This window comes from Bufo gargarizans, chromosome 1 (assembly GCF_014858855.1).
Source record: "Bufo gargarizans isolate SCDJY-AF-19 chromosome 1, ASM1485885v1, whole genome shotgun sequence".
Taxonomy (NCBI): Eukaryota; Metazoa; Chordata; class Amphibia; order Anura; family Bufonidae; genus Bufo; species Bufo gargarizans.
Genome location: NC_058080.1, coordinates 642,886,232 through 642,912,586, shown reverse-complemented (window position 1 = coordinate 642,912,586; position 26,355 = coordinate 642,886,232). Strand labels below are relative to the sequence as shown.

The 26,355-nt window shown below is 43.8% G+C and overlaps 1 protein-coding gene across 1 annotated transcript in view; it reads left to right on the top strand.

The window, feature by feature from the left end:
- The window catches only part of ADGRV1 (adhesion G protein-coupled receptor V1), a 522,269-nt gene that overhangs the window by 439,313 nt on the left and 56,601 nt on the right, over positions 1-26,355 (top strand). Inside the window, 1 exon segment of the mRNA XM_044282697.1 lies at positions 23,041-23,219. Coding sequence (XP_044138632.1) covers positions 23,041-23,219 — 179 coding nt within the window.

Genomic DNA, 26,355 nt, shown 5'->3' with positions numbered 1-26,355 from the left:
CGCTGTGTTTGGAGGAAGAAAAATGCTGCCTATGACCCCCAAAACACCGTCCCCACCGTCAAGCATGGGGGTGGAAACATTTTGCTTTGGGGGTGTTTTTCTGCTAAGGGCACAGGACAACTTATTCGCATAAACGGGAAAATGGACGGAGCCATGTATCGTGAAATCCTGAGCGACAACCTCCTTCCCTCTGCCAGGAAACTGAAAATGGGTCGTGGATGGGTGTTCCAGCACGACAATGACCCAAAACATACAGCAAAGGCAACAAAGGAGTGGCTCAAGAAGAAGCACATTAAGGTCATGGAGTGGCCTAGTCAGTCTCCGGACCTTAATCCAATCGAAAACCTATGGAGGGAGCTCAAGCTCAGAGTTGCACAGAGACAGCCTCGAAACCTTAGGGATTTAGAGATGATCTGCAAAGAGGAGTGGACCAACATTCCTCCTAAAATGTGCGCAAACTTGGTCATCAATTACAAGAAACGTTTGACCTCTGTGCTTGCAAACAAGGGTTTTTCCACCAAGTATTAAGTCTTTTTTTGTTAGAGGGTTCAAATACTTATTTCACTCAATGAAATGCAAATCAGTTGCTATCTTTTATTTAAAGTTATTTTTTCGATTTTCCTTTTGATGTGCTATCTGCCACTGTTACAATAAACCTACCATTGAAATGATACTGTTCTGAGACTTTTCATTTCTTTGTCATTGGACAAACTTACAAAATCAGTGAGGGGTCAAATAATTATTTCCTCCACTGTATAAGGTACAAATATATACTAACTCATGTTAGTTAGGCTTCATGCACACGACCGTAGTTATGGTCCGCATCCGAGCCGCATTCACTTCAATGGGGCCGCAAAAGGCTTCCGTTTTTCGCGGATCCGCGGTTTGCGGACCGCAAAAAACGGCACGGTCGTGTGCATGAGGCCTTAGAATGGTAGTTTCACCAAATAAAGCTTAGTTTTCTATACTCAAAGTTTTGTAATTTGTCTATCATACTTTGCTCTGCATAGGACCTTTTGAGACATTTATAAATCTCTTTATGCTAAAGGCAGGAGCTTGACCAGGCTAAGGCTAGGTCTACACGACGACATTTGTCGCGCGACATTTTGTTGCACCAATGTCGCGCGACAATTTTTATAATGGCAGTCTATGGTGTCGCACTGCAACATGCGACATGCTGCGACTGCGACGCGACAGTCGCAAAAAATCCATTCAAGATGGATTTTTCTGCGACTGTCGCGTCGCAGTCGCAACATGTCGCATGTTGCAGTGCGACACCATAGACTGCCATTATAAAAATTGTCGCGCGACATTGATGCAACAAAATGTCGCGCGACAACTGTTGCGCCCTATCTGTCGCGCGACTTTTTGTAGCGCGACAAATGTCGTCGTGTAGACCTAGCCTAAGTGTAATAGAGAATACACTGCAGTACACTATACAGTGTACTGCAGTGTATTATAGAGGCATCAGACCCAATGGATCTTCAAGAACCAAGTGGGTCTTAATTAAAAAAAAAGTGTAGAAAAAAAGTAAAAAAAAAAATCTAACATTTTCCCATATACGCAATTCAGTAAAAATTAAGAAAAGAAAAGAAAATGTTTGGAATCGCCACGTCCGTAACGACCAGCTCTATAAAAATATCACATGACCTAACCTCTCAGGTGAACACCGTAAAAAAAAAAAAAAAAACTGTGCCTTTTTTTGTCACCTACTATCACAAAACGTGCAACACTTAGCGATCAAAAGGGTGTATGCCTCCTAAAATAGTACCAATCAAACAGTCACCTCATCCCGCCAAAAATGAGCTCCTACCTAAAAATAAAAAAGCTATGGCTCTCAGACTATGGAGATACTAAAACATTATTTTTTTTGTTTCAAAAATGTTATTACTGTGTAAAACTTAAATAAATAAGAAAAAGTACACATATTAGGTATCGCCACGTCCATAACGACCGGCTCTATAGAACTGTCACAGGACCTAACCCCTCAGGGGAACACTGTAAAAAAAAAAAAAAAAAAAAACTGTGCCGAAAAATACATTTATTTGTCACCTACTATCACAAAAAGTGCAACACAAAGTGATCAAAAGGGTGTATGCCTCCTAAAATATTACCAATCAAACCGTCATTTCATCCCGCAAAAAATGAGCCCCTACCTAAGACAATCGGCCAAAAAATTTAAAAGCTATGGCTCTCAGACTATGGAGACACTAAAACATTTTTTTGTTTGTTTCAAAAATGCTATTATTGTGTAAAACTTAAATAAATAAGAAAAAGTATACATATTAGGTATCGCCGCATCCGTAACGACTGGCTCTATAGAAATGTCACATGATCTAACCCTTCAGGTGAACACTGTAAAAAAAAAAAAAAAAAAACTGTGCCAAAAAAGGGCGCATGCCCCCCCAAATAGTGACAATCCAACAGTCACCTCATACCGCAAAATATGAGACCCTACCTAAGACAATCGGCCCAAAAAATAAAAAAGCTATGGCTACTAAATAATACAAAAAAAAGCTATGACCTGCTGTATAGAAATAGGAAGCCTGACGCGTTCTTTTATGAGGTAATAAATTGCCATAGAAGACAAGAGGAAGCTTTTTTGGCCTCCATCAGGGGAATACAGGCCTATGGCTGCATACGCCGACTGCGTCCACTGACTGCGCAGGTTTATCAACACTGGTGCATGGTACAGAGCAGCGCTTCATAAATACAGCATTTTGTCCAGAAAATGTATAGATATGCCCGTAATTTTTCAGTTATATGCGTAAAAGTTCACACAGAGATTTTTGGAGGAGGTTTTGAGGCAAATCTTCCTGCAGGTTTTTCATTCAAAAACAGAAGTGGGTTCGAAAGGAATCGGAAATGTAAAAGAAGGACTCAACGTTGCCTGCCTTCTGGATTCACTGCTGGTGTTGGCTGAAAAATCTGAAGGGAAATCTGCCTTAAAACCTGCTTCATGAAACATCAGTGTGAACCTACCCTTAGGACTCATGCATTTTGTCCGTGTCCGTTCCATTTTTTTTTTCTTCCGCCCGTATATGGAACTATATATAAATAATATATATATATATATATATATACATATATGTAGCAGAGCTGTATCTGAAGCAGTTCTGCCACAGTGCTAGTGGGGAAAGGGAAGACAGATGTAGCAGAGCTGCATCTGAAGCTGTTCTGCAACAGTGCTAGAGGGTACTGGTGGAGACAGATGTAGCAGAGCTGTATAGGAAGGGGTTCTGCCACAGTGCTGGAGGGTACTGGTGGAGACAGATGTAGCAGAGCTGTATAGGAAGCGGTTCTGCCACAGTGCTAGAAGGTACTGGCGAAGATAGATGTAGCAGAGCTGTATATCCATCTATACAGATACATGGTCTAAGGCTACTTTCACACTTGCGGCAAAGTGATCCGGCAAGCAGTTCCATCGCTGGATGCCAACTGATGGCATTTGTAAGACTGATCAGGATCCTGATCAGTCAGAAAAATGCATTGAAATGCCGGATCCGTCTTTCCGGTGTCATCAGGCAAAACGGATCTGGCATTTTATTTTTGTTCACCTTTTTTTCGGTCTGCACTTGCATTACAGTATTTTGAATGCCGTATCAGGCACTAGTACATTCCTATGGGGAAAAATGCGGGATCCGGCATTCAGGCAAGTGTTCAGTTTTTTGGGCCGGAGATAAAACCGTAGCATGCTGCGGTTTTATCTCCGTCCTGAACAGTCAAAAAGACTGAACTGAAGACATCCTGATGCATCCTGAACGGATTGCTCTCCATTCAGAATGTGTGGGGATAAAACTGATCAGTTCTTTTCCGGTATAGAGCCCCTAGGACGGAACTCAGTGCGGAAAAGAAAAACGCAAGTGTGAAAGTACCCTTAGGTGTGTGTATACACAACTGTAGTAGAGCTGTAATGGAAACAAATCTGCATCAGTGCTGGTCGGTGGGGGATGGTAATATTTTAGGGGAGGCAAAAGCACAGATCATTTGGCTACTAGCAAACATGCTTTTGGGCTGATTTATAGTAGTGAATTATTCTTTTGCTGCTCAGAATGGGTTTTGTGTGTAAAACTGTATTAGAAGTCTTCGCTCAATTCTCATGGCTCTCTGAGCACGATTCCCCAGCAGGGGGAGGGGCCTCACAGACACTGCTGGCTGCCAGACTGATGAGTCATTCTCTTCACATGAACCAGCATGCAAGGACTGAGTTCTCAGTGTGATGTCATAAGGAGGTGTGGCCGGCCTTCACTCAAACTGCCTAAGCCCGCCCAGCCTTAGAAGCAGGAAACCAGGAAGTGAACAGCATAGCTGGCTGCAGGTGAGGATGAAGTAGCAAGATCGGAATACCCCTTTCAGGCCAGAAATAAAGTCTCCCATAGGAACATCCTTTCACGGTGTGTCCACTGATCCTCCGATATCACCCCCAATAAACAGAACCCAGGATCCATAGAAACTGGGTGCACCATAAGCTGGCAAAAGACATCTGCCACTGCCAACCAGAATGTATTCACATAAGTGCAGGACCATATGAGATGCCAAAAATCAGCCCGAGGGGTACTATGACAGTTGGTATGTGATAGGCGGCACATGTGGAACAGTCTTGTTGGGGTGATATAACAACGATGATATATAAACAGCTGGATTAACCAGCCAGTCCTCACTAGACAAGGAGATAAGAAATGTCATCCATTTGGTGAATGCTGGTATACAATAGGTGTGGCCGACACTCTAGAATCTACACTGAACAAAAATATAAACGCAACACTTTTGGATTTGCTGTCTAATCAGCACCTTTATATGCCACACCTGTGAGGTGGAATGGATTATCTCGGCAAAGGAGAAGTGCTCACTAACACAGATTTAGACAGATTTGTGAACGATATTTGAGAGTAATGGGTCTTTTGTGTATGTAGAAAATGTTTCAGATCCTTGAGTTCAGCTCATGCAAAATGGGAGCAAAATCGAAAGTGTTGCGTTTATATTTTTGTTTAGTGTATTAAATGTGTACGCAGCATAGAAATTATGCCCTGGGTGCCTTGTGTGTTATAGACACTAATCAGGGGGTATACCGAAATCGCTCTTCTATCTGCTATCAATTGGGTCTGGAATGCATGCCAAAGCTGTAGAAATCTATAGAATTGATCTCAGGTAACATCATATAAGTCTTGAACCTGCTGAAATGATAAGATGACACCATCCTTATAGATATATCCTATTGACTTTATCCCCTGCCTCTGCCAAAAACCATTCCCATCCATTTTGAACAACTCCCCAAACAGAATATTATCCCCCAAAGGGGCCACCGTAGACATGACCCTATAACCTCGCAGCTCCTTTGCCGCCTTCCAAACCTGATTAACTAATTGATAAATAGGCAAAAAGCTCCCAGAGACCATAGAAATCCCTTCAAGAACAGGCCAGAGATGTATGAGAGCCTCCTCAACAAGTGTTCAGAACTGGAAAGATTGGAGTTGCAGTTGGCCCGCTAGAAAGTAGATGTAGAAATCAAGCAGAGAGTATCCCCCTCAGTATACCTCGGCCGCTGAAGGGTTGAGAGTTGTGACGATTGTCTCCCCAAATAAAATTGGCCATCAGAGAGTGCAACCTGTCAAAGAAGCCCCTTAGGCAAAAGTATCATTTTAATAAGATTATGTGTCGCGTCGTGGATAGAGGGAGCGCACGCCAAGTCTAAAATCTATCAATGAAAAACCTCTAGTGGGGCAACATTTTTAGGTATAAACTGGTCAGAGCTTTTAGTAATCTACAGTATATACCGAGATACCTACAGTAAAAGAATCAACCACTGGTAGATTATAATATACTGCAGGCCATTGTGGATTCCATAAGGGCATGAGCAAATATTTAGACCAATTGATCTGTAAACTGGAAAAGGACCCAAAATAATCTGAGATCCATAGTATATGGATAAGATCATCAGGGTATAGGCCAACCCTATTATCCCTGTCTCCAACCTTTACTCGCCTATATCTCTCGTCTTGACGTAGCCAAAGCACTAAAGGTTTCATTGCAAGAGCAGACAATAAGGGTGAAAGTTGACAGCTCTGCCAGGTGCCTCTACCCAGGGCCATGGTAGGCGAATGGTGCCCATTAACCAAAACACTCACTTTAGACTGCTTATATAAAGTCTTAACCCAGTGCATGAAGGAATTTCCTCAACACCTCCTGCAAATACTCTCACTGTACAGAATCAAAGGCTTTGGCGTTTTCTAGAGATGCCAATGCCCACAGTTGACCTTCCACACACCCACTTGTACCGCAGCCTGCACTCTGCGAATATTCGATGATGTAAAACACCCCGGAATAAACCCCAAATGGTCATCATGCACAAAGGGTGTGATAACCTTATTTAATCTGTTTGCCAGACATTTAGTCAGAACTAGCAGAAGGACCCAGCTTTGCACGGGTATATTTCATCTATTTAATTTAATGTTTGTGTGTCGTTAAAAGATATCGACAGTATCCCCCATAACAGTGACCTTTACAGCACCCCGCCCCTTTAACAATGAACTCCACAGTCCCGCACCCCTTAACACTGACCCCCCCAGAGTGCCCCACCACTTTAAAATGGGACCTCCACAGCAGCCCATCCCCTTAACTTTGATCTTCACAGCAGCCCGCCCCGTTAACAGTGAGTTTCACAGCACCCCACTCCTTCGACAGTGACCTCCTCAGGGGCTCGCCCCCTTAACAGTGACCTCACAGTACTCTGCTGCCTTGACAGTGACCTCCACAGTAGTTGCCTCTTTAATAGTGGCCCCTGCCCCCTTAACAGTGACTTCCACAGTGTCCGCCCCTTTAACAGTGACCTCTACAGCGGCCTGCCCCCTTAACAGTAACATCGCCAGTCAATGCCTCTTTAAGGCTACTTTCACACTTGCGTTCAGAACGGATCCGTCTGCATTATATTGTAAAAAAAATTCTAAGTGTGAAAGTAGCCTGAACGGATCCGTCCAGACTTTACATTGAAAGTCAATGGGGGACGGATCCGTTTGAAGATTGAGCCATATTGTGTCATCTTCAAACGGATCCGTCCCCATTGACTTACATTGTAAGTCTGGACGGATCCGCTTGCCTCCGCACGGCCAGGCGGACACCCGAGCGCTGCAAGCAGCGTTCAGGTGTCCGCTTGCTGAGCGGAGCGGAGGCTGAACGCTGCCAGACTGATGCATTCTGAGCGGATCCGCGTCCACTCAGAATGCATTAGGGCTGGACGGATGCGTTCTGGGCCACTTGTGAGCCCCTTCAAACGGAGCTCACAAGCGGACACCCGAACGCTAGTGTGAAAGTAGCCTAACAGTGACCTCCACAATGCCCGCCCCTTTAACAGTGACCTCCACAGCGCCCTGCCCCTTTAATGCTAGGGCTACACGACGACATGTGTCGCGTGACATTTTGTCTCAACAAATTTTATAATGATAGGCTATGGAGTCGCACTGCAACATGTGACATACTGCGACACGACAGTTGAAAAAAATCCATCCAAGATGGATTATTCTGCAACTGTCGTGTCGCGAGACACGTGTAGCACTGTAGTTGGGCCCTATGTGTCATGCCACTTAATGTCGCGCAACACATGTCGTCATGTTGCCCTAGCCTAAAGCTGACCTACAGCAGTGTTGAAAAATGGCTGGGTTGTTTTGCAAACCTGGAGTAAAACTGTGTGTATGTGGAGACTAAGGTTCTGCTAGCTTCTATTGGCTGATAAGGGACATGTGACCGTGTATATGGCACTTGGGATATGAAGAGAAAGACTTGCAGGCTAGTATTGGCTAATGCAGGTCATTTTTTGGGAATATCTCAGGAACGGTACATCCTAGAGAGCTGAGACCCAGTCGTTTGGTCGCGCATAAAGAACATACAGACAGATGTCGGGACAGACAGAAACTCATTATGTATCGGCATGTTACCTCCACAGTTATTTTTTCCCAGATAGTAAGTGATATGTGTACCAAGTTTAGTAGAAATTTATCGATGAGTTTTTGAGTTACAGAGCAATATGTGTGAAGCAAAAACTGTTGGAGCATACAAACTCCATGCATCTGCTGTGTAGAGGCGTATGACCTGCACAAGATTTCTTTCCAGGTAGCAAGGGATGTGTATACCAAGTTTCGTTGAAATCTATGGTTGCCTTTTTGAGTGATAGCAGAACATACATACATACACACACACATATATACGTCCTTATTTATATATAGATTTTATTGTCTAGGTTAAGATGAGATATGGGTCTATATGACCCACACTCTAGTGGGTTCTTTTCCGGTTTCAACAGTATCGCAATAGTAGCATTGTCACGAACCAGCGGGTGTGAACCCACTGTGCCACATGTCCAACCTCCTCAAAAGGGCATTGTCTAAGTGAACCCCTGGATCTTCACAGTACCCCTGATAGTGAGGATAGACTTTCCCAAGGGGAACACCAGGTCGCTACTTCTTGAGGAGAATAGGCACACGAGACAGCTGGTCCAGGTGGACCAGGAGTTACCTGAGAAAAAGTCGTAGTCAGACAGGCAAAAGGTCAGTGCAGACGGCACAGGTACAGGTCAGGCAATCCGGGTTGGCAACAGGAGTCAAGGCAAGCAGATAGAGATCTAACAGGTAGCAGAGTCCAGGAATACAGATACGAGTCAGGAACACAGGACCACTAGCAGAAACCAGGAACCTTAGCAGGACACAAGGACCTTGACACTGAGGCATCTGGGAAAGGGGTCTGGGCCACTTATATACATGCAGGAGGGCTAGGATAGGTCAGCGAGGTCACATGACCTAACCCATAAAGCCCAGGAAGTGACGTGCACTGGCCCTTAAGGAAATGCTGCAGGTAGCAAGCATGCTGTGACCAGGGCTGAGAGCAAACTGTGGAGCACATCCCAGAACAACAGCGCCCACACAAACAGAGCCCAGGACTGCAGCGGTGAATGGGAAGCACCGGCCGCAGATCACTGCCGAACACGGTGGGGAACGGCGACGCACAGCAGCCGCTGTTACAAGCATCATAAAAGAGACTCAGGCAAAGGACTCCTGTTGAAACTCTAGTACTTTGCACCTAATAGGCCAACTCCTGCTCCCTGTGCCTAGTTTCCTGTTTAATATATGAGATTGAATATTTAAGGCAACCTCTCAGATAAGCTTTTAACATCTCCCATTTTAGCATTGTGTTTATCCTTAACTGGTCAGAAATATGGTTAGTAGGGGCCAGGAGAGATATCTAGTAAGGATAAAATCACATCTTATCCATATCCACATTCTGAGGGGACACCTAAATATGTAACATTATCGGGGCGTGATCGGACACACCTTGCGGTAACAAACAATCTGGACAGCTAAATAAGTAAGGGAGTCACAGAAAATATAATCAATTGGTGACAGAGCCCCCTAGAGGGAGTAAAAGCTGAGAATTCCCGTACACTAGAGTGCTGTGTACACAGGGAATCTACATACCTTGGTAGGCCACCTCTGAAAAGAAGAAGTGTCCTCCATCGGTCTAAATATGTTCATCTCTGGGTCCAGTGCCAGATTAAGATTGCCCATACACAGCCCTCATGCACCTGGATAATTAGACACAAACGCTGTTATAAAGCCCCATCACCAAATAAGACACACAATTTATGTAAGCATGAACCAAAACAAATATACCCTCAGGGTCCACCACCACCTCTGTCTCCTCCCACCTGACCGAGCGATGGGCCATTAGACAAACGCCCCTAGAGTATGAAGTATGGCACGAGTGCCTTGCCCACTGGATCCATGGTTTAGTCATTCCACCTGCAGTTTCAGCAGTTAAATCGGTCTCCTGTAGACACAGGTTATGTGGACCCATAGTACGGATATGAGAAAATAAAGCAGTTCTATTTCTAGGTCCCCACAATCTTATTACATTCCAAGACATGACTTTTAAAGCAGCCATGGGCATGACAGAAACATGACAGTTGCCCACCCACCCACACACTAGAACTCTCACCACAGTACTAGTTCCCTCCACACTATCACATGTATTCCTCAATCGACCTCAGCGTATCAGTGTATCAGCGCCATGTTGGGTGTCATCCCAAGCATATTCTTTTAGCCGCTCAGCAGCCGTTTGCACCTTCCCAGGACTAATTTTAGAGCGTGGTCTGAGTCTTGTTTTTTTTGTAATGTAACAATGTCTGCAGCAGGATAACGTTCAGGATTATGAGGAATGGTGGGTTAGAGACAGAGCTGGGCTCAGACGCATTTCTCCATGTCGAAAGTTGGCCTGCCCACTGGATACAATTTTTGAAGTCACTCTGTGTATTCTACTTTCTGTCCTGGCTCTTTAATTTGAAGTTTGTTGATCACGGGAGACAGTTTCGTTTATCTCTCTCAGTCAGATCATCGCTGCAGACAGAAAGCCCCCCTGTAGTGAGTCAGAGGATCACACATTACACTAAGCAATGCTCTCCTGTGGGCATCTTTATCCAGTTCTATAAAGAGTACAATAGAGCTGTCATACAGTTATCCCAATTCTACATCTACTATTATCATGAGGATTACCGCTCTGATAAACATATTCCCTTCCAATCAGCATTAAACTGACAATTAATTACTTATCTATATAGGAGATCGTATCATTTGTGCTGACTGTTACAGAAGGACAATATTTTGTATGTAATTTTCATAGTACTGCCGAAATGAAAAAGAAAAAATGAATATGAATATATAGCTAAAAAATTACCACTTTTTGATATGTCCCCCTTAATATTTTCCTAATTTGTGTAGAGTACCTTTTTTTTTATTAAAGGTATACAGCAGGGGGGAAATTGAAAATAAAAACCTCTTCTGTATAGCTTTTATTGCATTTAATACGACATGTTGACAGCCAATAACTATGCAAATATCGGTAACATAAGGTTATTATATTCATATGAAGTAAGAAGACACATGCATCAATTTAGAGTCATTTAGAATATTTTGTGAAAACCTGGACTTCTAAGTGGCTGTTTGTAAATTAATTAATATCTATTTTGACAATTCTGATTGCTAATGGAAGTCATTAATGCCATTTTATGGCCACATTATGGTTTCTTGCCTTTCAATCATTAAAAAGCAGAAAAGGCATCACTAAAAAGATAACAAGTGTAGCTGGCCTTATGTCTGCCTCATTCCTACAAGGCAATGCAGCTGCTATGAAACTGAATAATAAATTCCACATTTAAGAAGATTATATATGCACAAACTGTCACTGAAGTAATATGCTCAGTTTACACAGCACGCAACATTATAGTAGTTCACTGTGAAAAAGAAATCTGGGTTAAAATGTTGGTAAAATGACGTATAGTAATAGGGATGTTGGAAAGTACAAGAAGGAAGACAAAGGGGGTCATTTACTAAGCTTAAATACGCCTAAAATTAGTCTATATGCGACTTCGCCATTTTCTACGCCTGTTTTAGGAGTAGAAAATGGTCTAAATGTAAGACAGCTCGGAAGCTATCTTACGTTTAGAACTGGAGCTGGATGCGCCGACGTTATGGAGAGGCCTGCGTTTCTTCATAACTCCAGAGGATCCTCCGCCAGCACAAGGCCTTTATTAAGATTGGCGTCTAAAACGCCGGTCTTAATAAATGTGTCCCAAAGTACATATATGGAATCAAATATTGGGACTAGCCAAAATGTATTTTAGTCTGTAATGCAAAGAAGATATTATAGTGCCCCTACTGTATAATTAGGCTTGCATACTGTTTTTATCTCTTTGTATCTATTGTCCCCCCAAAATGTCTCCTATAGGCTTCATGTAGTGTTCTTACATAGTACATAATCCCATAGTGGATGTATAGTCCCTAAATAAGTTGCTGAGCGCTGCTGCCTGACTACAGTGAGTGAAGAAATAGTCAAGCGCTAACTGGCAGATGTGATGTCTGATGTACAGTTGTCATTACTTGGCTCATATGCTATTAAAAGTATTATGTTTTGAAACTGATTATTTGATAAGTGCTCATATAGAAAAAAGAATAGATGTTCAAAGGTCACTAACTATGATATATACAATAGATACATACATTATAGGGACAAAAGTATTGTGCCACCTACACATTGCATCTACAAGATTTACAAGATTTTGGAGTTTGTGGGAAATTTTGACTATTCATCCAGAAGAACATTTATTAGGTCAGAGGCGGATGTTGGATGAGAGGGTCTGGCTCCATTCTAGTCCATCTCAAAGGTGTTGGGTGGGATTGAGGTCAGGACTCTGCGAGGGCCAGTCGAGTTCTTTCATGCCAAACTCACCCAACCATGTCTTTATGGACCTTGCTATGGGGCACAGTTATGCTGGCAAGATAAGGGTCTTCCCCAATTTGTTCCCAAAAAGTTGGAGACATACAATTGTCCAAAATGTATTGGTATTCTGAAGCATTAAGATTTCCCATCACTGGAACAAATAGGGCTAGGTCTACCATTGAAAAACAACCCTATAGCATAATCCCTCCTCCACCAAACTTTATAGTTGGCACAATGCAGTCGGGCAGTAATGTTCTTATGTCATTCTCCAAATCCACACTCGTCCATCACACTGCGGGATAGAGGAGTATGATTCATCATGCCATAGAACTCTTTTCTACTGTGACATTAAGCTCCTGGCACACAGTTTTTGTGCTGATGTTAATGGCAGAGGAGGATGTATCTGGCATTTTTTAGCAGTTTTCCTCTGTACACAGTGAATGTCTAGTCTTCAGTTCTCTTAGACATGGTGGGTGGACACTATCTGCCATCCAGTTGACACACAGAAAGTAGAGGGGAATCTCCTCCCTAACTGTCTCACAATGGAGGACAGTACAGAGAAGTACTGATCTGTATTTTTAGTGAATGAACCTTGTGATGAGCTGTTTCCTTCCTATGTAGCTGTGCAGTCTCTCTGTCTGTGTCTGTCACATCAGCTCCTGTTCACTCCCCCCTCTCCATAGACTTGCAATCACATACATTATATGATACTCCTGCAGAGATGATCGAAGGGAAAAAGGCAATTTTCAAAGAGAATAGTAATCAACAAGGTAGGGTGTGTGGTCAGGAGGAGATTGTGATAAATAGCTGATAACAGGAGAACTAGATATTTCTCATTGATAAAACATATTACAACATTTCTTATAGGGTTGCACAGGGTATCAAACTTTTGATACTTTTGCACCCAGATTGATAGGATACTGGGATCGGCTATTTTCCAATACTAGGCTGCACTGCTGCGCAGCCTAGTATCTTATAGAGAACATGGTGCACGTCGCCCTTGACATGCACCATGTTCTCCTGAGCTGACACAGTGGAGAAGGAGGGAGTCCCGCCCCACTGTGACGCGGTCACCACTGAAAGGATTAAGGGGAGGAGGCTATGAAGCTGCCGCTGACCACCAATGAAGATAATGCTGAGGAGGGGGGATGCTACTGTTCCACCAATGAAAATAATTAACCCCTAAATACAAATGAAGTGGTGAGATACAGCCGGCACCCGGCCTCAATGACAAGGATCCCGCCAAACCTCATCAATTAACCCCTCAGGGTTAATTGATGGAGTTCGGCGGCATCAACATTTCCTGTCATTGAGACCGGGTGCCGGCTGTGTGATACCCACACCCGCTGCCTACATTTGTATTTAGGGGTTAATTATTTTCATTGGTGACGCATGGCCTCCTCCACCTCCTCAGTATTACCTTCATTGGTGGTGCAGTGGCCACAGGTTCCCCCTCCTCAGTATTTGCATTACCATTGTAAGCTCCCTGCTGCTGTGTGCACAAAGCACAGGGCAGCAGGGACAGTGTAAAATACTATTCACCCTAATAGAGCTCCATTAGGATGAATAGGACAAGGGTTCTATCCCCCTAAGGTGGTTAATAGTTATTAAATAAAAAGTAAAAAAAAAAAAAGGTTTAAAAAAAAAACCCAAAATGTTTAAATCACCCCCTTTCCCAATTTTATATATAAACAATAAAAAAATAAACATATTAGATATCGCCACGTCCTAAAAAGGCAGAACTATTAAAATATTAAATAATATCTTCTATGTGGTGAATGCCATAACAGATTAAAAAAATAAAATAAAAAAACATACGATTCACCATTTTAGTCACTTCGTTTCCCCCCCAAAATAGGACTGTACTATTATGGTACGAACGTTTCAAAAATGCGGAATGCACACGGCTTTTTTGGTGTTTTATTTTTTTCACGTGGTATTGAGAATCATAATACTTTTTTATGGTATCGAAATCAAATTAAATTTTGGTATGGTGACCACCCATTTCTTGTGGTCTGTTCTGCTATTGATTTATGCAAAGTTACAAAGGGGGGTGTTTCTTACATAAGATTATGTGGAACAGAGTTTATGTGGAATGAAATATAAAGTGAAACTGTGAAAGATGTGTCATATCCTGCGCATGAATACAACATATGGCAAATATGAACACAACGTAACAGATTTTTCCATTCCTAATGAATTCATGGCAAATCCTTGCTATATTTATAGATTTCTTATTTAAAACATAAAAATGGAATTACAATTCTGAAATAAGATTCATCTATTGCTCAGAAATGCTATTATTTTAAACAAGCTTATTTAATAAAAAGTTGAAACGTTTTGTAATGTACTATTGGGGGGAAATTCATCAAGCCCTGCACTCAAGAATTCTGGCTTTGCACAAAAAATTTTTTAGACACTTTGCATTTTTTTGTACCGATCAGCTGTTGCACAGTGCCGACAACTTGATACTTCAAAGGGGCTGAGCTGTGACCAATGAATGTGATGTCACATGGCCTAGGGAAAGCTGTGAGAAGTCCGTGGTGCTACTGCAAGCACCAGTACTTTCTCAAACAGCTGATTGGCAGGGGTCCTGGGTGTCGGACCCCACCGATCACATACTGATGACCTATCCAGAGGATCTTAGAAAACCCTTTTAACTACAGTTTTGAAAATTGGGTGGGAAAGTGACCATTGTTAGCCTGTTCAGATGATTTAAAGAGGTTCTCCAGGCTTTTAATATTGATGACCTATCCTCAGAATAGGTCATCAATATCAGATTGGTGGGGTCTGACACCTGGCACCCCTGCCGATCAGCTATATGAAGGGAAGGCACGCACATTGTGCGCGTGCCATCTCCATTGTCTCTTCCTGCTTACTTCTGCTATGTCTATGGTGAGCAGGAACAGAGAAAGGAGATGGCATGTGCGCACTGCATGCGCCTTCCCGTCATACAGCTGACTCCCACCGATCTGATATTGATGACCTATCATGTGGATAGATCCTCAATATTAAAAGCCCAGAGAACCACTTTAACCACAGATATATTGGTTGTACCTTTAAAAGTCACAATAATTGACCTAATCTTACTCCAGTAAAGGGGTGGCTTAGAGAGCAGAGTAACATGACAAGACATTTGATAAATGTGGTGCACATTATAGTAACGCAAGCTCCTGCAAAACTGACTTCAAAATTTCCCCCATTACTACACCCCCCCTGTCACTTATTAACCCCTTATTAACCCCTGATCACCCCAAATGGACTCCCTGATCACCCCCCCTGTCATTGATCACCCCCCTGTAAGGCTCCATTCAGACGTCCGTATGTGTTTTGCGGATCCGCGGATCCACAAAACACCGCAGATCTGCAAAACACTGACACCGGCAATGTGCTTTCCGCATTTTTTCGGATCCGCACATTGCCAGAACTATATAGAAAATGCCTTTTCTTGTGATAATGTCCGTATTAGGAAAGACATCATGTAAATGCAGAACAAGGTCTACCAAACCTGACCAGTAAAGCCCTCTGACTCCAGCCCAGCAGATCTTGATGGCCTCCGATGATAGGGACAGATTCACTCCATAGCAGCGCTCTGCAGCCCTCCTATTAGCTCAATGGAGTGGCCCAGAATCCAGACCGTGCGTCCTGTAACTAATAAATTAAATGGTTAACAAATGGGGGTCTTACATACAGCTGATACCTATTAGAAGACCACCTACCAATCCGCCTTATCACTGACTCCTTTAACCCTGCTTGAGCAGCAACAGTCACCTCTCCGATCCGGAACGAGTGGAAAGAGAAATACATCGCACCTAAACTCAATTCAACCAAGCATTTAGATAAAACTGCTCTAAATTGAAACTGCGACAGGGGGGACAGATCCTGATGAACAAGAAAACAATCTACATTACCCCTAGGGCGGATATCTAAATAATGTGACCCTGCTGCCACCGGACAGATCCTCTGATCAGCAATAGCGCCAATTCTTATATAACAGCCTCTACCCGCTTGGTCAGTTTTAGATCTCTCAATGAATATAGACACAAATTAATCCTGAACAAAAACGTGACAAAAGGCTAAACCCGCTTTTGTCAAACGGGAACGAGGTAACAACTTCCTGATCCGCAAGGCCCCAAAAAATAATACAATAATTTCTGTACAAAATAGGGACACTTCGAACTGTGAAAAACAAACCGAATTAGTAATCCCACACAGCCTCACTAGCAAATCTGGGGAAATGCGACACCTCCCATCAGGTAAATGACCCAACGATCTATAACCTTTTAACAGCTGTTTAATCAGAAAGAAATCCGAAAAAGACCCAGACCCAAACAACTTAAGAAAAAACGACACATCTGCCAAGATCCTACACACTGAGCTGTGAGACAATTTCTCCTCAAACAAACGTAAACAAAAAGCCAAAGTCAGTGACTCATACATCAACAAAGGTGACACCGATTAACCCACCGCAAAGCGTTCCCAGCGCAGCCACGCGGACAGGTAACCTTGCCATGTTGAAGCTGCCACAGAACGACTTAACAGGTTCAGGGCTAAGCCCAGATCAGCCCCCACAGATGTTCCGGACAATGAGTCCCGCAAGCGTCGGCTGACGGCACCAAACTGTGAAAACAATCCATCTGCAAACCTGGACAAGGCATCAGCCACATCATTATTAGCCCCTGGGATATGAACCGCCTTGATCCAAATATTCAGCTTTAAACACAACAATACTAAATGCCTCAATAGTTTGACCTCCAAAGGACAACTGGAAGATAGACAATTGACTGCAAACATCACACCCATGTTGTCCGTATGCAAACGATTGCATCTATCCGAAAAACCTGACCCCAAAGCACTAAAGCTACCACTACCCGAAAGAGTTCTAACAAAACACAAAACTAAATTGGACAACACAGAGTTAGATGAATTATGCCACTCCGCTGCACGCCAATGTCCGTCCCAGAATGCACCAAAACCAACACTACAGCCGCGTCCATAAACAGATTCAATTGGGAAGCATCCACAAATTCTTCCTGCCACAGAGACCTACCTTTAAATTCTTGCAGAAAACTCAACCAAACTAATAAATCATCTTTTAACTCCCCATTCAACGGTATGTGTAAACAAGGATTCCGCAGCCTAGCCACTCTCAAAACCAACTGCCTACAAAAAAATCAGCCCCATCGGCATGACTCTACAACAAAACGCAAGCAAACCTAACAACGATTGAATCTTCTTCATTGTAACACCATGGCAAGACAAAAATCCAATGATCAACTAAACTGCTTTTAAAACCTTCTCCACAGGTAACCGAAACTCTCCAGCTTTAGAAGCTATCACTATTTTTAAGAACTCAATACAACTGGAGGGCAACACAGTTTTCTCAGAAGCAAGGGGAACACCAAACTCTGCACAAACTGATACAAATAACGACAGCACTTCCAAACAGACCAAAGAACCAGCTGGACCAACAAACAAGAAATCGTCCAAATAATGAACAATCCCACCTTTCATTGCACGCACAGCAACCACCCATTCAATAAATGTGGAAAAAGCCTCAAAATAATAACAAGAAATAGAACATCCCATGGGAAGGCATCTAGAGGAGATGAACGAAAATCCTCAAAAGGCGGCACCGCAAAAGGGCCAGAAATTCTTCCAGCGGCGACCTCCTTATGCAATTTCTCTGCGACAACCAGCGGAAACTGCTGAACCGAAGGCAAATTTTTAACCATAACACGCCCTTGACCAGAGAAAGGAGGCAACACAAAACCTTCTGAAAAACCCATGGTTAACAAGTAAGCTATCTGCTGATTTAGGAACCTGTTTAACCAAGGAAGCATTCTCGCCAGGTTTCTCGCCCCATTGCAAATACGGATAAACCACCAATTTCTGCCTGAAATTTTCATCATATTGAAACCAACCTAAACCTCCAAAACTCTTGTAAGCTTCCAACACTATATCAACATGTTGAAACAGACCAGAGCATTTCTCATGGCATCTTTCACCCAAAATACCAGCAAAAATACAGAATGCCTGTAACCAGTTATTAAAAGAGCGAGGAATAGGACAGCGCCTATCTTCCTCCAATCTCTCCTCCTTGCGCTGTAACTTGGACACAAATTCCTTGGAGGCCGGGAGAAGAGATAAAATAACAACATATTTACCATTCCAGATTCTTTCTTTAACAGATGTAGACAAGTGAAAACCTAACGGGGACACAGAACAAGGTAAGACTTCCTTAAAACAATTCTCAGAAATACCCTTAGATTTATCAAAAACTAGTAAACATTGTGGAACAGATAATGGTTCAATAATACTGTCAGCATCACCTCCCCCAGCCCCCTCAGCTGTCAAGCAGAAGCAACATTATTTAGAACAGTCTCAGAAACAGCAACCTGAGGAGGGGGGGCAGCTGAGGACCGAGGGATTAACAGCTCAAGGGAGGACTAAACTCTAAACAGGGAAGACTTTACAGGGGCAAGCTGGGCAGCAGACCACTCACCCGACATAGGACCCGGTCCAGGTTGAGGCGCTGCAGCAGCTGCTGGAGTGGCTCCATCCCCCGATCCAGCCGAGTCCACCTGGCGCTCCTGAGGTCTCTTATTCTCCTGTACAGCCGATCCCCCCAAACCCCGCGACCCATTGCCAAGGATCCACGGGGAGGGGTTAGAAACCGCAACGCTCCCCACGCTGTTGACCCCTTCAGATGATGAACCTTGACCCGCCATCTCAGACGTCCTCTCGCGACGACCTCTCGCAAGACCAGCTCCGGCACCTCTTCTCTCCTGCAGACACAGCCAAGCATGCTTGGAAGGTGATGGAGAGAACCTCCTCTTCTGGTTCCTCTGCCTGCGGCTCCTGTCGCGGGATTCCGGCGTCACTCCTTCATTGTGCACTTCTTGCTGCTGCTCTCAACCTCCTCCAGACAAAGCTCCCACTGGAACACCGCCAACGGAATCCCTGAACTCATGCCATGACACAGCTGACACGGCAGACGGTTCTTCAGCCGGATGGAAGGGCAGACCACGAAGCTGTAGCAGACACTCCTGGATCCAAGCTAGGGCACCCACTTCAGAGGCTCGGGAGGAGAGTTCATCCATCAGGACATCCATCACAGGTAGTGGCAGAGAATCCTCACAGGTGATGCGGGCACAAAGAATCCGGCTCCACGGGCAGGTGCAGGTCAAAGGCAAGACCAGCCCGCGGAGCTCGGATACTTATAGCCCGTTTCCTCACCTCTCCACCAATCAGCCCTTGTTACCAGGACTCAGGTAACCCTACTCGAGACCCTGGGATACCATAGGTTACCTGCCTGGACCAACTATGGGCAAATCACAGGGCAAAATCAAACTTCTGCCCGGTAACATAGTACATAACGCCGAAAAAAGACATTTGTCCATCCAGTTCGGCCTGTCATCCTGCAAGATGATCCAGAGGAAGGCAAAAAAAAACTGTGAGGTAGAAGCCAATTTTCCCCACTTTAGGGGAATAAAAAATTCCTTCCCGACTCCAATCAGGCAATCAGAATAACTCCCTGGATCAACGACCCCTCTCTAGTAGCTATAGCCTGTAATATTATTACACTCTAGAAATAAATCCAGGCCCCTCTTGAATTCCTTTATTGTACTCACCATCACCACCCCCTCAGGCAGAGAGTTCCATAGTCTCACTGCTCTTACCGTAAAGAATCCTCTTCTATGTTTGTGTACAAACCTTCTTTCCTCCAGATGCAGAGGATGTCCCCTCGTCACAGTTACAGTCCTGGGGATAAATAGATGATGGGATAGATCTCTGTACTGACCCCTGATATATTTATACATAGTAATTAGATCTCCTCTCAGTCGTCTTTTTTCTAAAGTGAATAACCTTAATTTTGATAATCTTTCAGGGTACTGTAGTTGCCCCATTTGAGTTATTACTTTAGTTGCCCTCCTCTGGACCCTATCCAGCTATGCTATGTCTGCCTTGTTCACAGGAGCCCAGAACTGTACACAGTACTCCATGTGTGGTCTGACTAATGATTTGTAAAGTGGTAGGACTATTTTCTCATCACAGGCATCTATGCCCCTTCTGATGCAACCCATTATCTTATTGGCCTTGGCAGCAGCTGCCTGACACTGGTTTTTGCAGCTTAGTTTGCTGTTTATTAAAATTCCTAGATCCTTTTCCATGTCAGTGTTACCGAGTGTTTTACCGTTTAGTATGTACGAGTGACTTGCATTATTCATTCCCATGTGCATAACTTTACATTTGTCAGTGTTAAACCCCATCTGCCACTTATCTGCCCAAGCCTGCAATCTATCCAGATCCCTCTGTAGCAGTATACTGTCCTCTTCAGTGTTAATTACTTTACACAGTTTAGTGTCATCTGTGAAAATTGATATTTTACTATGCAAGCCTTCTACAAGATCATTAATAAATATATTGAAGAGAATAGGGCCTAATACTGACCCCTGAGGTACTCCACTAGCGACCCAAGCTGTCAAGTCTAGAACTTACCTCCTTATAGAAACTGATTAAATTAGTTTGGCATGACCGATCCCTCATGAAGCCATGCTGATATGGCGTTATTTGCTTATTTCCGTTGAGATGCTCTAACATAGCATCTCTCAGTGATCCTATAAAGAGCGGGAAAACCTTTTCCCTCCAAAAATCCAGCATCTAAAAATACACATCATGTCACTGGGCAGAAAATTATCCTAGCCCAGGGACAAAAGCAGATACCAGGCAATGCCAGTATGGCCATGTGTACCCCTCCATAATGTCCGGGGTACTTTCAATCCAAATACTGTTTATACTAGTCTTAAATTTTGCGCAAAGTACCGTAAAAAATTTGCAGGTACAATTCTGAAACAAAATTATCGTAATATATCTCTCCTAATCAGGGGCGTAGCTAGAAATTACTGGGCCCCATAGCAAAAAAAAATTATGGGCCACCCCCGTCCCGGATCTCCCACATACCTCTCGGACCTCACCGCCACATCCGCAGCTCCTCATGCACTTGCGACGGTTACGCGTAGGACTGAGCACAGACAGTTGGTCACTGGCGACGCATTTGTGCCAGTGTAGGAAATGTATGACTCTAAGTGTGCGTTCACACCTGAGCGTACTCTGTATGCGCTTTTTTCAGGCATTTTTATCGTGCATTTACATATACGCGAGGAAACAAGCAAACGCCCATTGTCGCGCATTCCCGCTAAGTCTATGTGCGGGAACGTGCGACAATACGCCCCAAAGAAGCTCCTGTACTTCTTGCGACGTAGGGCGTTTTACAGAGCGTTCGTACGTGCTGTAAAACGCTCAGGTGAGAACCATGCCTATAGGGAATCATTGGTTTTTGCCTGTTGAGCGTTTTACAGCGTGTAGGAACGCGCTGTAAACCGCTCAGGTGTGAGCCCAGCCTAAATCTCTGTGTATTAAAGAAGATTGTTAAATTGTACAGTAGTCTGTAACACAGGAAGGTGAAAGTACATATCGTGGGGTGTGTATGTGTATTAGACAGAAGGTAGGGATATGTAACTTGTGTAGTTTGGGTATTAGGGAGAGTAAGGGGTATATATCTAGTGCTGATACACGTGTAGGTGAAGAGCGGCTCTGTATCAGCACTAGATATATACCCCTTACTCTCCCTTATACCCAAACTACACAAGATACATATCCCTACCTTCTGTCTAATACACATACACACCCCACTATATGTACTTTCACCTTCTTGTGTTACAGACCCCTCAGATAGGATTAGGTGGCTGTGTCATCGCCAAAATGCCACTAACCATTACCACACCACACTATTAAATAATGCAGCTGCGCCTGCCAGGCTTGAGCAAGTATATGTGTGAATATGAATTAGGGAAGATGCTGAGATCCGGCTGTACCTCACTGTGAGGTACAGCCGCATCTCAGCATCTTCCATATTCACACACATACCTGCTCAAGCCTGGCAGGCGCAGCTGCATTTGTGGTAATGGTTAGTGGGATTTTGGCAAAGAAACAGCCACCTAATCCTATCTGAGGGGTCTGTAATACTTGTCCACTCTAGTCTCCAGTTACAGTACTCCACGCTGACTCCATTCACTGACTGACGCTGCCACCTGCCGCTTCGGTCGGACACACATCACAACAGGGACAGACTCAGTCCCACTCCCCAGCCATCCCTCACCTCAGCCACTTGAACCGACCGACGCGGTGAAGCCGTACCGTACTGCGCGCGCCGCTAAGCCAGCCAGCCACCCACACTCCAGCAGCTCGCCTCACAGCTTCCTTGAACATGCTGCTTCCGCTGTCTGGGCTGTGGTTTCGGGCGAACCACAGCCCAGACTGCCTCTCTGCCTCCGGCTCCAAGTCCGACGGCCCCCTATCACAGCGCCACGCCCTGGCCCGGCCCACTCGCCACATGATTTTATATATATATTTTTTTTAATCCTCAGTCGGTGGCGGGCCCCCAGTGGCATAGGGCCCCATAAGCATTGCTATGGCTGCTATGGCGATCCCTACGCCACTGCTCCTAATGTGCAGTCAATCAGGAAACACTTTACAACAATTCAGTGATCCTTTCTTTAGTCCTTGCATGATTATGCCAAAGCAGAAAATTTATTTTTGACTTGATTATTAAGTGCAGAAAGATTATGTCCTAAACATAGTCCATAGATAGATATTCCTGGGAAACCCCTTTATTTATTCATGTCATTGTATTCTTATTTCTTTATCTGTGTATTCAGGTATTTAGTCTTTCTTGCCTTTAGAGAGTATAACTGTAATTAATGTTCTATTATTTTTCAGGCAGTCAATTTCTGGTATGTTCTGGTGATGAACGATGAGCATGCAGACCGTCGGCATTTGATCTTCTTTGTGGTGGGATGGGGACTTCCTGCAGTTGTTGTTGTCCTGCACCTAGTCATTCTTAAAAGTATCTACCATAAGAACATAACCGAGATTTATGGTTTGGTCCATGGAGACATGTAAGTTTTCCAAAATGTAAAAGTTCAATGCAAGCAAAAAATGATATGAATTTTTTTTTCTGTTGTCCTCATTAGAAATCATCTGCTTGACTTACAATTTAAGGGATACTAAAGTATCTTCTTATATATGAATGGCAATTTCTCCACTGAACTTAAAGGGGTTGTCTCATCTCAATATTTATGATATACTGCTAGGATATGCTACAAATACCAGAAAGGTGGGACCTGCTTTTGTCTCCAGAATGGGACCCCAAAGTAAATGAGACCACCCTTGCATGCACAACGTCCTTTCCATTCACCCTTATGGGAGTTCCGAAAATAGCCAAGCGCTGGCAGAGCTATTTCTGGTAATCCCATAGTGGTGAATGGAGAGGTAGCCACACTTGGGTGAGTTGCTCTCCATTCACTTATATGGGACTTCCGAAAATAGTCAAGAGTTCTCACTCAGCTATTTTCTGAAGTCCCATAGCAGTGAAAGGAGAGGATGCCGTGCCTGTGAGGTGTGCTCTCCTTCGGATCTGGGGCCTCGTTCTGGAGGTAGGAGGGGGTCACATAGTTGGGACACACGCCTATCTGACATTGGTGACATATCCTAGCGATACGCCTTAAATGTTGAGATGGGACAACCCCCCTTTATGTATCTTTGTGTTTTTTTTATCGAAAAAGCTTAAAGGGGTTTTCCTGGCTCTTAATACTGATTATCAGGATATCTGATCCATGAAGATCTGACGCCCCACGCCCCAACTGATCAGCTGTTCCCTGCAACCTCCGGCACCAGAACTAGCAGTTTGAATGGAACAGGGAGAACAGCTTCATCCAAAGTGTAGTGGCCATGGCGGATTATTGCAGCTCAGCTTCAATTCACTTCAGTGGGAGCTGAGCTGCAGTAACCCAGCACAGCCACTACACCTTGCATGGAGCTGTGCTTCCTGTCCCATTCAAAGGGCGAGGTCCATCGCCGGAGGCTGCAGGGAACAGCTGATGTGTGGAGATGTGGGGTGTTGGACCTGAGGATAGGTCATCAATATAAGGAGCCTGGAAATCCCTTTAATAAAGCTGAAGGGGGTCTAATGATTTACAGAGTCCTGCCATTCCCTTGTTCAGGGCCATGGTGTTGATAATGTAATGTTCTTCTAGCTGTTTTTTTTTTCTTCCTTTGAAACAATTAGGATATGTTCACACTTAGCCCCATCCACTGCTGTATCATACCTAAATACTACCATACAGTTACTACATAACGGTATCACTGTGGGGCCCAGGTGAATAATAGCAAAACAATACTACTATACAGCACTACAACATAATATAGTAGTTTAAAGTTGGTAGAAGTTTAGAGTATAGGGTGTGCACAGGTCCGGAGACCCCTGAGATTTTTTTTGATTTTGCCTATGCCATAATATAGTACATTAGTATTGTTACTAATAATGTATTAATTATGGTGTATATGCAAGTTGTATTAACTAGCAAAATGGATCTCTAAAAACAACATATCTATAGCACAATATTCTTCTGTATGCTCCTGGCTCATTAAGGCCTCATGCACACGGCCGTTGTGTTGGTCCGCATCCGAGCCGCAGTTTTGGCAGCTCGGATGCGGACCCATTCACTTCAATGGGGCTGCAAAAGATGCGGACAGCACTCTGTCTGCTGTCCGCATCCATTGCTCCGTTCCGTGGCCCCGCAAAAAAAATATAACATGTCCTATTCTTGTCCGTGCTTTGCGGGCAAGAATAGGCAGTTATATTAAAGGCTGTCCGTGCCGTTCCGCAAATTGCGGACCGGGCACGGACGCCATCCGTGTTTCGCGGATCCTCGATTTGCGGACCGCAAAACACACCACAGTCATGTGCATGTAGCCTAAGACAGAGTCAAATCAGATGCATAGAAATAAAAGTCATAGACGGGGTTTATTAATGCCACTGGATGACAATCTCAGTTCAAGAAATAAGTTGAGTTTGAAACCCCAACTTTCCTGCAGCATATTCAGTGTCCATTCATTATGGAAATTGGGATCTACAGACGCTGACGCCTAGAATTATGATTTGCATGTCCAAATTGGCTTTGAACAGTTGGATGTTTGTCCTGTGAAACAGCTCACAGTCAGACTCTTTACCCTGTGCTCCTTATCAGTGTGTGATATTGCTGCGATAGTCTGCCTGCACTTGTTATGTTCTCCTGGTTACAAGGTGACTTCTGTATTCCTGCTAATGATCATTTATAGTTTCTGGAAGAGAATTGAGAGTAACAATTGCCTGGCACTGCTGGCGACTGAGAAAAGCATTCAAGTGTTGATGTGTCTGAAATTGATGGATAAACTGCTCTAAAATTATAATAAAATATGTAATAAGTAAATGCTGTTTAAGAGTATAAATATACTTAATTTACTATCTTCTCATATCTTCTAATATTGCCTTTGATTGTGTCACGGCGTTTCCACACAGTAACTTTTCATAGAAAAAACATTTATTGCACCATATACCGTAGGTACATGATGGAGGCCCTAATGTACCTAGCAGTAACATAGTACATAATGCCGAAAAAAGACATTTGTCCATCCAGTTCGGCCTGTCATCCTGCAAGTTGATCCAGAGGAAGGCAAAAAAAAAACCTGTGAGGTAGAAGCCAATTTTCCCCACTTTAGGGGAATAAAAAATTCCTTCCCGACTCCAATCAGGCAATCAGAATAACTCCCTGGATCAACGACCCATCGCTAGTAGCTATAGCCTGTAATATTATTACGCTCCAGAAATACATCCAGGCCCCACTTGAATTCCTTTATTGTACTCACCATCACCTCCTCAGGCAGAGAGTTCCATAGTCTCACTGTTCTTACCGTAAAGAATCCTCTTCTATGTTTGTGTACAAACCTTCTTTCCTCCAGACGCAGAGGATGTCCCCTCCTCACAGTCACCGTCCTGGAAATGAATAGATGATGGGATAGATCTCTGTACTGACCCCTGATATATTTATACATAGTAATTAGATCTCCCCTCAGTCGTCTTTTTTCTAAAGTGACTAACCCTAATTTTGATAATCTTTCAGGGTACTGTAGTTGCCCCATTCGAGTTATTACTTTAGTTGCCCTCCTCTGGACCCTCTACAGCTCTGCTATGTCTGCCTTGCTTACAGGAGCCCA